This window comes from Pseudopipra pipra, chromosome 15, assembly GCF_036250125.1.
Source record: "Pseudopipra pipra isolate bDixPip1 chromosome 15, bDixPip1.hap1, whole genome shotgun sequence".
NCBI lineage: Eukaryota > Metazoa > Chordata > Aves > Passeriformes > Pipridae > Pseudopipra > Pseudopipra pipra.
In genome coordinates, this window is record NC_087563.1 from 12,807,963 (window position 1) to 12,821,454 (window position 13,492).

General features: G+C 42.8%; 1 protein-coding gene across 1 annotated transcript in view; it reads right to left on the reverse strand.

The window, feature by feature from the left end:
• The window catches only part of GALNT10 (polypeptide N-acetylgalactosaminyltransferase 10), an 81,952-nt gene that overhangs the window by 15,398 nt on the left and 53,062 nt on the right, over positions 1-13,492 (reverse strand). The window contains exons 5-7 of the mRNA XM_064671978.1: positions 6,419-6,604; positions 4,699-4,882; positions 3,688-3,805 (exon numbers count right to left, since the gene is read on the reverse strand). Coding sequence (XP_064528048.1) covers positions 3,688-3,805; positions 4,699-4,882; positions 6,419-6,604 — 488 coding nt within the window. The remainder of the gene's footprint in view (positions 1-3,687; positions 3,806-4,698; positions 4,883-6,418; positions 6,605-13,492) is intronic.

Below are 13,492 nucleotides of genomic sequence, written 5' to 3' on the forward strand. Positions count from 1 at the left end.
GGCATTAGACTTGTGGACAGAAACTATGGAGCACTTGGATTTGTTGGAAATCAGAAGCAATCTGTGTTGATGCTTTGGGAAAAGGATTTGGAAAAATGCAATGATCTACCAACACCAGAATAAATGCAGTGGCTGTTTCCTATTGCTGAAGCACAGAGTGAAGACCACAAGTACTGCCTAGTGAATTTTATTAAGGCTTTACAATCTCTTATTGCTCTTGAAGTACAATGTGCAATTAAAGGATAGAGAACCACACCACTCAAGATCTGAAGTACAAAGTACAGCTATATTTATGCCTATATGAGCCAGAGACATCCCTTTTTACTCTTCTGTTTCCCCATACCCCAAAAAATCAGAGACTATATATTTATGGAAGAGAGGCGTGAAGCAGTTTACTGAAGATTATGTAAGCCAAACAGAAGAGAAGCCAAAAAAATACTGGAAAAGAGGCAACATGATCTCAAATGAAACTGAGCGTAGATAAGTGCTGTAAAAAGTAGCATTTGCAGGAGGGAACAGTTTAAATGCTCCATATATACTGCTCAAAATTAAATGCATTTATGTAAAAAAAAAAATGAAGTGGTTACGTAGGCAGCTATTAAGTTGTGTTTAGAAGAGGAAAGGCCCATTGTAACTTTGGGTAAAGCATTCAATTTTGTTCACATAATTTCAGGAAGATAAAAAAGACCAGGAAAAGCTGTAAGAGAGAAGAAGTATAGAAGTGACTCCAAAAAAAGCAAGAAAATCCACCTCGATGAAGTCCACTGAACAGAGGAACCACGGCTGTAGTTAGGGGGAACAGAAAGGAAAGGTGACAAGTGCCCCACAGAGACAGCTGTGAATGCTTGTTACCCCTTCTCTAAAATACAAGAATATACTCCAAGGTCAGCAGCTGGGATGGAGGAGATGGAGGAGGAGGAGGAGGAGAGTGGTTCTCTCAGAACACGGATATGCAGAGCAGTTTGCCCAGAGCAAGCAGAGCTCATGGAGCAAAGGAGGCTCATCTGAACACAGACAACACCTGCAAGGACCACTGGAGCCTGGGACCTGCCTGCTGTGTCTGGGGATGACCTGACACAGGAAGACCTTAACCTGCAGAGGTGCTGGGTTAGAGGCACTGAGCTGCTCTGGATATACACAGGGCAAGAGGAGGAAGAAATGCCTGTTTTCTGCTTGAATATGGAAAGGATAGATGACTCCTCCAATTCCAATCTAGAAATTTGTTTTAAGGGACTGGTAAAACCCACAAAACTACAAACCAGCAGTTAGGGGTAGAAAGTTTGTTTCTAATGTGAAGTTCACCTAAATTTTTTTGTCCCTCCTACATGCAGTGTTTTCTAGTGATGTTTGGTGTACGCATTTCATACAAGGAGCAAGGCTTCTAGAGTTTGATCCACCCTCCAGCTAAATGTTTTCTGAGGTGCTAAACACTGATGATTTCTCTCTTGGCTTGCCTGAAAATTTCTGCTCAGGAGGAAGCAGAGCCAGCTGATGACAGAAATACACACGATCCCCAAACAGAGAGGCAAGAGGCTCCTAAATAAACTTGTTTATTCCCAGTCTCTCAGCAACAGAGCCCTGGATTTTAAAATAAAGGCAAAATCCAGTAAAGAACAGTCCATGCATGGCCAAAAAAGGAATATGCTTAAGAAAAAAAAAATCACGAAACAAACCCCCAAAAGCCCTCTATTCCTGGTGAGGCTGGAGAAGGCCAGATCCTATGCAATGGATTAAAGACCAGCAGTACAAAAGAGGACCTGCACCCACAACGCCCAGACACAGGGATGGATTCTTTGTTAAAGCTGGGCTGTAAATCTGGCACGCTCAGAATCTGAAATCCCATGTGATAATAAATAATGTGAAAGCAGGTACCCCACACCTAAAGCCAGAGCTTTAAATTATTTGACAGTGCACCTTTAACTACAAAAATCTCAGTCTGCTTCTAAAGGTAAAATCGTAGCTCTAAGCTCGCCAGGAAATGTCATAGCTTCATAAATTCTATGAACAAACCTTCTATTCTTGCAATTCCAGCAGAATTATTAAATCTATCAGCCACAGATGAATGTATCAATTTATCTTAATTTCTGAAAATACACTGAGCCTCTTTCAGTGAAAACTTCATTTTTCTGTTGCACAATGAAAGAAAAAGGGGGGTCTTTGCAGAGATTAATTAAAGCAAATTTATCCCTCCATAAATTACCATCTCTGGACTGAAATAAACCACAGTGTGTTTCAGAGGGGATAAGCAAACAGATGAATGAAGTAGTCTTATTTCCTGCAGATCAAGCAGAGTGACTGTCTGCTGTGGCACTGGAGACAAAGGGCTTACCCAGCCACTGTCATCACTCTTGGAAACCAGCATTTTCAGAAAGGAAGAAAGGCTGAATACTGACACTGCCCCTCCTGCAGAGAATGAGTGTGTTACACAATTTCAGTACATGCAACCCAAAGAGCAAAAGGCTCTAATCTCTGCCACCATTACAGAGGACATGAGACCTCCAAGGTGACTTTATTACTTATGTTTTTTTGTAAGCAAATGATGGAAGAAAAGACTGTCTCAAGAACGTCTTTTCTCCCACTGTTTGCTGCCCAGTAGCTCACGGGGTGTATGTATGGCAATATGGGTTGCTGTGGTTTGATATCCTCTGAATTGCACAGGGGCATTGACATTTAGGAATCTGTCTTAGAAGAGATCAGCCATGACTTTTAAGGGGAGACTTGCAGAATTTTAGCTGCTGAAGCTAAACTGCACTATAGTAGCAGTGCTGCCATCTTCTAGCCCTGTGCTGAGGCCAACTAGCTTAGATCAGTGGCATCCAGACACCTATAAAACTATATATTCAACTTCTGAAACAGAAACCCCAGAGTTTAACGTAGAAATCTTTACTCCAGGCTATGGCAAGGATTCCAGACTAGCCACCTGCCTTCAAGGGTCTGGGACATTCCAGTGGGTTTCCTAGACTGGATTTCAGAGTGCCATATTGCAAGATAACACAGCTACCAGCGGTGTTGGTGGGTCACAGTGACATGTTACTACTAGTAAGCATTTTTAGTCAGCTGGCTAACTCTTAATTTTAAAGCCCTCAACTGAGGAGCTCAGTCAGTCAGTGAGTAACAGAACTGTCCCCAAGCCAGGCAGATAATGATCCAAAGTCATTGCCAGCAACAGTGCTATTACTCCAGTTGTTGGGGATTTCTTCCTGGGTAATTAACAGACCCAGTTCCTCGCAGCCAGGAGTCAGATGGATTGACTACAGACAGAAAGTTGCTCTCAGCTCTAGGAACTCAAGCTGAGGGCTGAGGTACTCAAATGGACAAACACTGAGCTGCTGGAATCGTTCTTCCCTCAAGGAGGGGAGTGTTTCATCATCTTGCCAGGGTGAGCACTAAGCAGCCCAAGAGTCAGAGAGCTCCACACAAGCTGACTTACCCTTGCTGGGAGGAGTGCATGCATCGGAATCTGTGACCACAGAGTGGGGACACCCCAGCTAATCATGCTCCAAAACTGACCCTCACAAGTGACTGGTCACACCACCGCTGTTTCTTCTGTGCACTATCTTACTACTCCCAGCTCTTTCACCTTTAGTCACACGCAAAAGCAAGGACAAGACAGATCATTCACATTCTGCGCCTCAGAACAATTCTTACTTTTCAAAACAAAAGTAATTTCCAGAGAACATGGCTCACCTTAAAGGATATTTCATACTGCTCTCCTCCCCATATCTCCAGACCTGCATCATACCCTCCCAGCTCCCAGAACCACTTTCTATCGACTGCAAACAGTCCTCCAGCCATTACAGGAGACCTTAAGGAAAAACCAGACTCCATATTACAAACACATTTAAAGATACAGATCTCTAACTAAACATTTAAAAAACAAAGCAAGATTTGACAAATATTCTTTTCACCACCCAGTGTTCCCGGTGCCTTTACAGCCCTGTCAGAGCAACAAACAGTTGTTTTGGCATTATCTACTGATTTCCCACTTGCAAAGGAGGAGGAGGACCAGATTAGGGTCCCTTCAGAACCAGCCAGTGCCTCTCCTCCAAACAGGCAGGAGTTCACCATTAAGTGACAGGACACAACCTCTCCCAGAGGGACCTGTGTGCTGCACACGTGGTGCTCTGCCTCAGTCGTATGATCAAGTCATTGAGTTTAACCTCAAAAAGAGTTTTGTTGACTTTTTTTTTTTAACACTGTATAAGGGACAGCAGAACTGTCTTAATGGAGGCAAGTACAGAAACAGCAGAACACAACTTCATCACAGATTTACGTCTGCAATGCACTGCAACCATCAAAATCGCTGTAATTATTCTGCTAGGTTTTCTTCTTCCCACACCTGAGAATGACATATAAGCCACCATTGGTTTGTTGTTTTTGGCAGAGCATTAGGGATACTAAGTTATGTTTGGAAGATCTCAGTAATAAATTACCACGTTAGATGTTACACATTACAGTTTTCAATGAAAGGTTAACTTCTGTGGGAATTAAGGTGGTAAAAAACCCAGCAATGAAAAGTAGAGTGTTCACAGCTACTATACAATGCATTTCTTTTAAACCAACAAAGCAAAGGGCTGCCAAAAAGCAAGTAGCTTAGCACCTGTTTCTGACTTTTACTATGCTGAGATGTAAACCAACCCTGTAACAGGGTGTTATTTCATTAGCTGGCTCTTAGCCCGCTGTGTTTCAGTAACTTACTCAAAGGGATCACTGGGATCAGGTTTCTGTAACTCAGGAGGAATGGGGATCCTCTTGTAGTACATCTCCCAGTCAAATGCCCCTCGCATTGCATCTCCAGCCTGAGTCTCGTATCCAAAGTGGTCATGATCAATAACATCAATCATAGGGCAAACGATAGTCTTGGGGTTTCGGGCAATGCGATCTGAAGATTGGAGAAACACGTTAGAAAACCCACACCAGTTGGCTCCTTTGACCACGAAATCACAAAAAAAGAGCGTCAAAATATGAAGTTGTCCAGGAACGACACAGTTTTCTTCCCATTCCTTCTCTTTTGGGCAGATGCTCCAATTTATATCAATTTGTCTGCTACTTCTGCAATAATTAATAATTGAGATAAAAACACCAGGCAGTCATCACCCAGAAGCTGAATAGGAAGACACAGGCACACTACAACAGATATCTGCACTGCCAAGCTAAAACCAGATCCTCTTGAGCTCACTGAGCAGTCCTCATTTTCACAAGCAACTGGGGTGTGACCCTTTCTGCATGGATCCAAATCCAGGGAAACAACTCACTGCACCACCCAGCTCTAATTGCTATGCCAGGATCTGGCAGAAAGTGTTTCAGACTAATGGCCTAACTACTCTCAGCAGGCCCGAGAAAGGCAAGTGTTACCTCCTCCCCTCCACCTTTTCTTCCAACCAAATACAACAACATAGGATTAATTCCTGCATAAGCATCTGGAATTTCTTAAATACTTTATTAGTGAGACAGTCTCTTGTTGGAAGTTAACTTTCAGAGCAGAGGCGACAAATGATGTCTCAGCTTCCAAAACACGTCTAACACAAATCCTTCCTGTGCTTTAAAATCAGAGCATACTCTACGTGTTCTCATTTAAATGACATTTGAGCTAATTCTGTCCTCCCTCCCAGGGGCTCATAAAGCTGCAAATGTTTTACACTATTGCCAGATATAAGCTGTAGTGAAAGCAAGGGGATAACCATCCAACAATCCTGCAGACAAATCTGACTTGTGTTTCTTAAACCTCCACCTGACTATTGTTGCCAAAGTCTATGTGACAGAGAGCTTTGGCAGGTCACTTGCCATGGGCTTGTAAAGGAGTTTGGTACTGGCCAGAGGCAGACAGGTACCAGAAACAGATGACACTGTTCCTTCAATTAATCATCTCTGAAAAGAGCTGACATTGTCAAACTGATGACTTCTTAAAGATGAAGCACTGCCTTGGAAAAGAGTGCCCATGTTCTACAAATACATACCAGCAGCTCTCATTCACAAGAAGTATTTTCCACAGGCTCACAAGTAGAAGTTAAATATAGCTATATAGGAGATAAAACCCCTAAAAGCTACTCAAAACCTGTATGTACAGATCTTTTCTGTATGAGAAAGCCATTCCTCTCTGCAAGCTGCTGAATGACCATGTGATAGTTTACTTTTCTAACAAGCTGTAAATTATTTAAGATTTCATTTAGTGAGGCACGAGAAGAATATGATCTCTGCTCTTTAATTAACCAAAGCATATGACAGGGTTATTGCACAGTGTAGGACTGCAGAACAGAAGAATTCTTGTATTAAAGGCTACAAGTTGCCAACAATTCGCTTGAGTCTTTTGGTTGGTTGGTTCTCCCTTTTATGATGTTTCATGTTCCTTTTGTCCATTTACAGTATGAGAGGAAAGCAGTGGGTGGAAATAACCCAAATTTAACACCCCCCCACTCACCTAACAGGGGTGGCAGCCAGTTCACGTTGGCCTCGCAGTGGGAATCCAGGAAGGTGATGACGTCCCCTATGGCCACAGAGGCCCCCAGCATGCGAGTCCTGATCAGCCCTTCCCTCTTTTTGGTTCGGAGGATTCGTACATTTGGGAACTGGGCCATATAATCCTCCAGGCGTTTCTTCAGGTGTTCTGTACGAAAAGGAGAAATTTGAACACTGTAACAACTAATTTCTTAAAAATGCGGCTCCGTCTCTACCAGAAGGGGATGACTTTGGAAGTACGACCTGAACAGTTAACAAATGCAGTAACAGGAAAAAGGAAGTAAGAATAATTGCTTTTAAATTCCAGGTTTAAAAATAACTGCTTAAGCGAGACTTTTGAAGATGTTCCAAAATCTTAGAAGCAATTAAACAGAAAAGAAAAAAAGAAAAAAAAAGGCACTAGGAGAAGACGAAGGAGTGCTGGATGAGAAAGAAAGCAGCAGAGGAAGAGGAAAAGGAATAAAAAAAACAGATGGCAGATCTCAGCTGGGATTCTTGGACACTTGTGGAAAACCAGAAGAGACACAGGGCAATTTACTTTCAGAAGTAAACTGCACTCAGTGCATCAGTGCGTTTAAGCTGTGTTTGGTTTCTTCAAAACACACAACATAACATCCACTCATGCATAAATAAAAACCAGCAAAAAGCCTAGTCAGACACCCCTCCAAGCCACAACGCAGGTACAGCCACAGTGGGTATGGGGATGGCTTTGTTATGTGCTTATCAGAGCAGATATTTGCATTTAAATACGGAAATATTTACACTGCTGAACATGGACTGGAGCCACATCTGAATTAGCACAGACACTGGCAGTTACCATGATTAACAAGAATTCAAACAGAAAAGCTGCAGAGGAAGATCACTGAGTGATCAAAACAATGGACAGCTTGTTCCAAAGTGGAGATAAGAAGCTTGGTCTACATAAAGAATAAGGGGCACACAGCTGCCTTTACATCAAAGAGTGCAGCAGCAAAGAAAAACCTAAAAATAGGCTGAGCTGACCTGGCCTCATCACTAATGGGTTGATCTTTCAGCATCTGAAGCTCTGACTTATTTGACAGCAAACCTCATTGAGAGCATGCCAGGGACTGTTCATTAATGTCCCACAGCACCCACTGCCATCAGCAACCCATGGAGGAAAGAAGCCTTGCTGGGCAAAACTTAGCTTGTTAAATCTAAGCAAACATCTTAAAATCTCATGCAACAAAACCTGAGTAGAGGCAATCACTGAAACACAAATAACCTCGCAGGGTTATTTGTCTTGCCTGCAGGGAACACATCCACTCCATTCTGTACAGCACAGTCCTCCTCAGCTTCCAAAGCAGGCATGAAAGGCAGGGGCTGGAAAGGCCAACAGCATGAAGTGCCCTTGAACAGGGCACCAGGGAGGCTGGGCATTGGAACAGCTCTCTGGAAAGAGCAAAGGAGCAAATAAACTTAACCCAGTTCTGAGCTCTCCCCCTTGGTGCTGACCTAGCAACTGTGGAAAGAGGCAGAATCCCTGCGACTAACACACATTCTGCACCTTCTCTTTGAAGCAGCCATCGCCCGCCTTCCTTCAAAGATCACCCAAATCAACTTCCTTGCCTTTGAGGTATTCCTAGCAAGCTCTTTGCCCTGTTCAAAGCTTTGTTCATTCCCCAGGATTTTCTTTTCACAAATCCATTTTAGTGTTTTGCCTGGCAAGTCTAATTGTCCCACAATATCTACACAGGTTTCCCTGCTCAATAGAGCCCTTAGGACTTCTTGCTGTCTAGTGTGCTTTTCCCTCATCCTTTTCAAATCTCTTCTGAATAGATCCTCTCAAGCAACCAGAAATTTTGTCCACTCAATTACAGATTTTTCAAATGAGGGCCCTCCACAGAGACCAGATGTATTATTAGCTCAGCTGCCTTCCTCCTGAGGCACTGGGTAGACTTAAAACAAGAGGAAAAAAAAAAGAGCGAGAAATGAAAAAGCTACCACCACTGTTTAACATCAGAGCTCATCCCTTGCCATTGTTAGTTTATCACAATAGACTGTTTCATCAGAGAGAACAAACAATCCTCACTTCAAGCATAAATCAGCTCAAGCCCAAGACAGGAGGTAGACCTTAGTTAATGTACCCAAGACCAGATAAACAAGAGAGTGGCTGCTGGTGCTCATTAAAATAAAGGAGGGAACCATCACACAGAAGCTCTTGCTCTGATTCCCCAACAGTAGGCACAGATACTGCAGCACTTGGAAGATCAGACCCCAAACCAAACCTCTGAAACACTGGAAAGTCTTAAAAAATCCAGAGCTCTCAAACAATGTAAAATATATAGAGAACTTCTGCAACTCTTTATTTTGATAGAAATGAGAAAACGAGACCGTGAAAGATCCCAGAGGTTTGTCTTCCATGTGTGTGCTGGTCATTTTACATTTCAGCATCATGTATCTTTCTGAACTGTTCTGATTTGTTGTGCAGTTTCATCTGTGCTGATGCCTGAAGGCAGCTGAACCAATTCCTCCAGGGGTAGGAGCAGAGCACGCTCAGCCTGCTACCAAACACGAGTATGTCTGGGGATCTGGTCCCACACATGAACACACACACCCCAGAAGGTGAATAAAGAGTCACTGGGCTTGGCCATATTTGTCGTGACAATGACAGCTGCTCTGCCCCAGACTGACTGAGGACAGGTTGTTTTATACCTATTAATGAACAAGCAGCAAAAAACTGAGAGATTCCCCATTTTTATTGTGTTACAGGGGAAAAGAAGGCACAGGAGCCTGAGTTTTCTCAGGTGAGTGGTCTGCAAAGAGACAGCAGGGAGTCTAATCCACTGACTTCCCACTGCATTCCCAAATGCTGGGTTTGGTTCTTTACGACTTCTTCACTACATTTCCATAGTAAAAAAATACCAAAGCATTTCACACTTGCAGTGGGTAGCCTGCTGTACACTGCACTGGTGAGAAGTGTCTCACATCAGGAATATTATGTCTCGGATGGCTGGGAAAAGTAAGGAAAAGCTGCAGGAACACCATCAGCACCCACGTATTCACACTGCTCTGCAGGGGACACACGTACTGAGTGCTGTCCTTCAGCCAGCAGGGATGATGCTCAGATAAACTGTTCCCAACTGCTGCAGAACAATCCACATTTGATCACTGCATTTTATAAGGTTAAGACTTGTGTATCATGAACTGCAGGTAGGCAGGGTTTATTGAATTTGCCTTTCCTAACTAAACAGTCAAAGACTTCCAGGCAACCTCACAATGTACAAAATTCTATAAAATGTACTCTTCAAAGACAGAGTTTTCTTATTTCCTTATCCCTGGGCTATTCCTACCACCCAGGCTTCTATATGCCCAGATAGAAAATACTTATTTCATTCTATTTCAAGTACTGGCACAATTTAGCCAATTTTTGCTTTTAAAAGAAAATATCAAAAAAACAAACAAGCGGCATTAACTGCTAGAAAATTTTATGGGGCTTTAAAAAAATATACTATGGAATCTTGTCACACTGAGTAATTCTTATTACAAGGACAATTTTCTTTAATGAAAGTTGTTAGGTGAACTGGATGGATTCCAATGGCTGTGCCTACGCTGGGCACAGTAACACAGCCCAAATATATAAATGAGAGTAAGATTATCTGCAGATTAAAAACCAGGCTGGTAGCTTGCTAACAGACTTTGCAATAAACTTGATATACAGCGTATACATTAACAGCACCAGTCAAGAACTACTGCTTTCTTTACTTTGAGCTGTAAATAAAACTGTGTGAAGAGAGCAGAGAAGCTTCAACAGCCAGCCTGCTTTACAGAACCAGCCCTAATGCTTTCCAGAACAAGACATTTCCCCCCCCTCCCAGGTCAAATTTCCATGGTGGTCTTACTGTACTTCTTCCTACTGGCCTCATCCAAGCAAAGTTGCCCTCAGATGCCACTAGTCTGGTGACCATTTGTAGCATGGCAAGGGCTTTCCAAGATGGGAATTTCTCATGTCCAGTTGACTTTTCATTCCACCCACTGCACACCCACCACCTGAACAGGCACCTGAGACATTCAAAACAAACATATGCAGAAGCTGGAAGAGGACAGAAGGGTCCAAGGATTTTTTTTTTTTTTTGGTACAATTTAAATACATAAGAAACAAGAGAATGTTTCTATGGGTCTATGGGAAAGGTAGCACTGCAGTTTCGGGGTCCATGGGAATCAACTGTTCAAGTCACCATCCTGGAAGTGGTGGAGTCACCATCCCTGGAGGTGTTTAAGAGGTGTCTGGATCTGGTGCTGGGTGATGTGGTTTAGGGGTTCAGGGTTTACAGTGATAGCACTGGGTTGATGGTTGGACCTGACGATCTTAAAAGTCTCTTCCAACCCTGATAATTCTGTGCTTCAGAGTCAAAGCAGCAGCTAACTCGATCCACCCCCTCACAGCAAACCATGCAGCCCATCTCCAGGCAGCATCCCCTGCCTCCTCCCCGACTCTTTCACATCCCATCAGCTCAGCCACCTTTTCTCAGAGGCTTGTGCCAAGTCACCAGTAGGTTTGTAGTCTACTTTGAACTGATTTGGCCCTGACCAAAGGCATTTCCCCACAGAAATCAGAGGAAGAGATCCAGCAGTTCTCCAGTTTCTAACATCTTTCCTGCATGCCTAAGTTCAACAGCTATTTGCCTCAAGAGCTGCTCTGCAGCACAAAGGAACCTCACTCCCTGGAGCTCGCACAGCTTGGTTTTACAACTGGCTGCAGCTGCTGTAGTGACAGCTCACAGAGGAAGCCTGGCCTGTTTCATGCCCTTTTCTCTTCCCCAAATCACACACCAAGACATAACATCTTTTTATGTATGTCCCTGCAACATCTCTGCAGTATTTGGCAGGGAAGGGAGTATCAATATTTGTCATTGAAAAAAAATTAACTCATTTTAAGTAACAGCCAGGACTTGAAACTATTAGAAATTTATGCCCTGAGAAAGAATTATGAATGAAACACTTCCCCTGTCCTACTAGTGGAACATTTCATGGTTCATATGATACTATCAGCTTTGGTTTCTGAATTTTACACTGTACAGCACATCTGCAACTCCAGAGCCCTTTGCCATATGTGTGTCATCAACCCAATCCAGAATGAGCAGCACTGCAGAAATCGGAAACATTCCCAGACACCTTCCCACGTTACTCAGATGCCACTGGTGACACCACAGTTCCCTCTGCCCTACAGCATCCTGCCTCCTGCTGAGGTGCTTTGCTTTAGTTTACACTCAGAAGGCTGAAGACATCATTAAGACAGGAGAGCCACTGCACTCTGAGAATTCAGGGAACTTTCCTGCTGAAGGGCACATGGCATGAGAGGAGAGGACTGAACAGGATCTGTAGAATTCCCTTGTAAGTAGACAGAGCTGGTTTCCCTTCCCTGCAGTTTATTTTGGCTACTTTCCAAAACCAAAACCTGAAGTGCCACTGCTCATGTGGCATTTATTTGCAGGTTATCCCAGCCTCCCATCCCTACCCTCCCACATATACACATGCTTAAGATTACAAATGAATCCATTTATTTTTACTCCAATACTTAGCCCTAACGTGCTGTTTAACAATTTAAGAATGAATTATACTTCTTCCTGAATCCATCACAATGTGAAAGCCAGGCCTCCCTGAAATAGAAAATTCTAAATCATTGAAATTAACTTATCTCTCTGTTTTGGTGTAGATGAGTAATGCTTTGAAATAGCAAAATGTGCTGTTATCCAAACAGGCAGCACTTACACTAGTTTTAATTTTCTTTCAATGTTTTCATGTTCTGATCACTGAAGCTGGTTGGAAGGATAATAAATTGATTTAATAAATTGCACTATGAGCACCAGTCTCAATAACAGAAAACTGATTAGGCTGATCACGGCTTTCGAAGCTGAGTCTTCTTGCAAAGAAGAAAAAGCCTGGGATGGGAAAGAATCAATATCTGTTGTTTCACTGATCACAGTTCTCTGGTGGACTCCAGAAGTGGAAGGGGCCCAATTTTCACTGCCCATTGTGTACCAGTGTTGGGTCTCAGCACATTTTTACAAACAAAAACTCGGGGGAAGATGGTTTCTGGGCATGGGACAATAGCTGAAAGTGTACCACCCCACTTGGTAATATACCAATACATATCATATATAATACATGAGCTAATATAGCTAATAAATCATCATGGTTTAGACTTTAACAAAGGTTAAAAGAGTTTTCTGAAAATCTCAGTGAATTTGTTCTCTTCCTCAACATTTTAAAACCAAGCTTCCATTTCAGGTGTGGAAATGTTGGGCCCAAAAAATAAGCCAGACTGAGTTCTGGGACAAAGACCACTGTGTGAGCCAACACTGTGTGCTGGGATAAACTTCTGCTGTCCTGTCTGCACCATCAATGACTTCTTCAGTTTGCAAAAGGAACTTTCTCAGTGCTTCCTCCACCCCACAGCAGACATCCAACCCCTGCTCAGATATGGCTTCAGGAGATACCAGCACTGAACACAGAGACAAAGGTGTAATCTTAAAATGAGAAAATGCACATTTACTGGCATTAGCATATAAATACATTCAGACCCCAGGGAAAGTTTAGTAGGGAGGTACACAGGGAATAATCATTTTAGCTATAGCATAAAGTCTTAATCTCTCAGGAAAGTGTAATTTGTAAAGAAAGTCTATTCCAACTGCATGTTTCTGAGAGAATCCAGAAAAATCCATTTACTCATCCTTCCTTCATGCTGTAAAGGTTTAAGCACCTTTTGTTCCTCAGGAGCAGTGCAACCAACCTGTGGTGTGTGCATCAGTTCTTAATTCCTGCACACTGACTCCCTGGCCAGCCCACAATATCAGTTTTTCCTCTTGTGCCATAACCCATCTTTCCCAGGGGAAACAGTTATTCTCATTAGTTTACTCTTCTGCCTTCCCATTTCATTAAATATGTATCAAGATTAAAGCACCCACTTAGGTTTTTCCCTCTTCTGTTGACTACATTTCATCTAAAGAGGTGATTTTGTTACTCTCAGACATTTCGTGTTGATTGCTTTTAACCTCAGAGCTGCTGTGCTGATGTA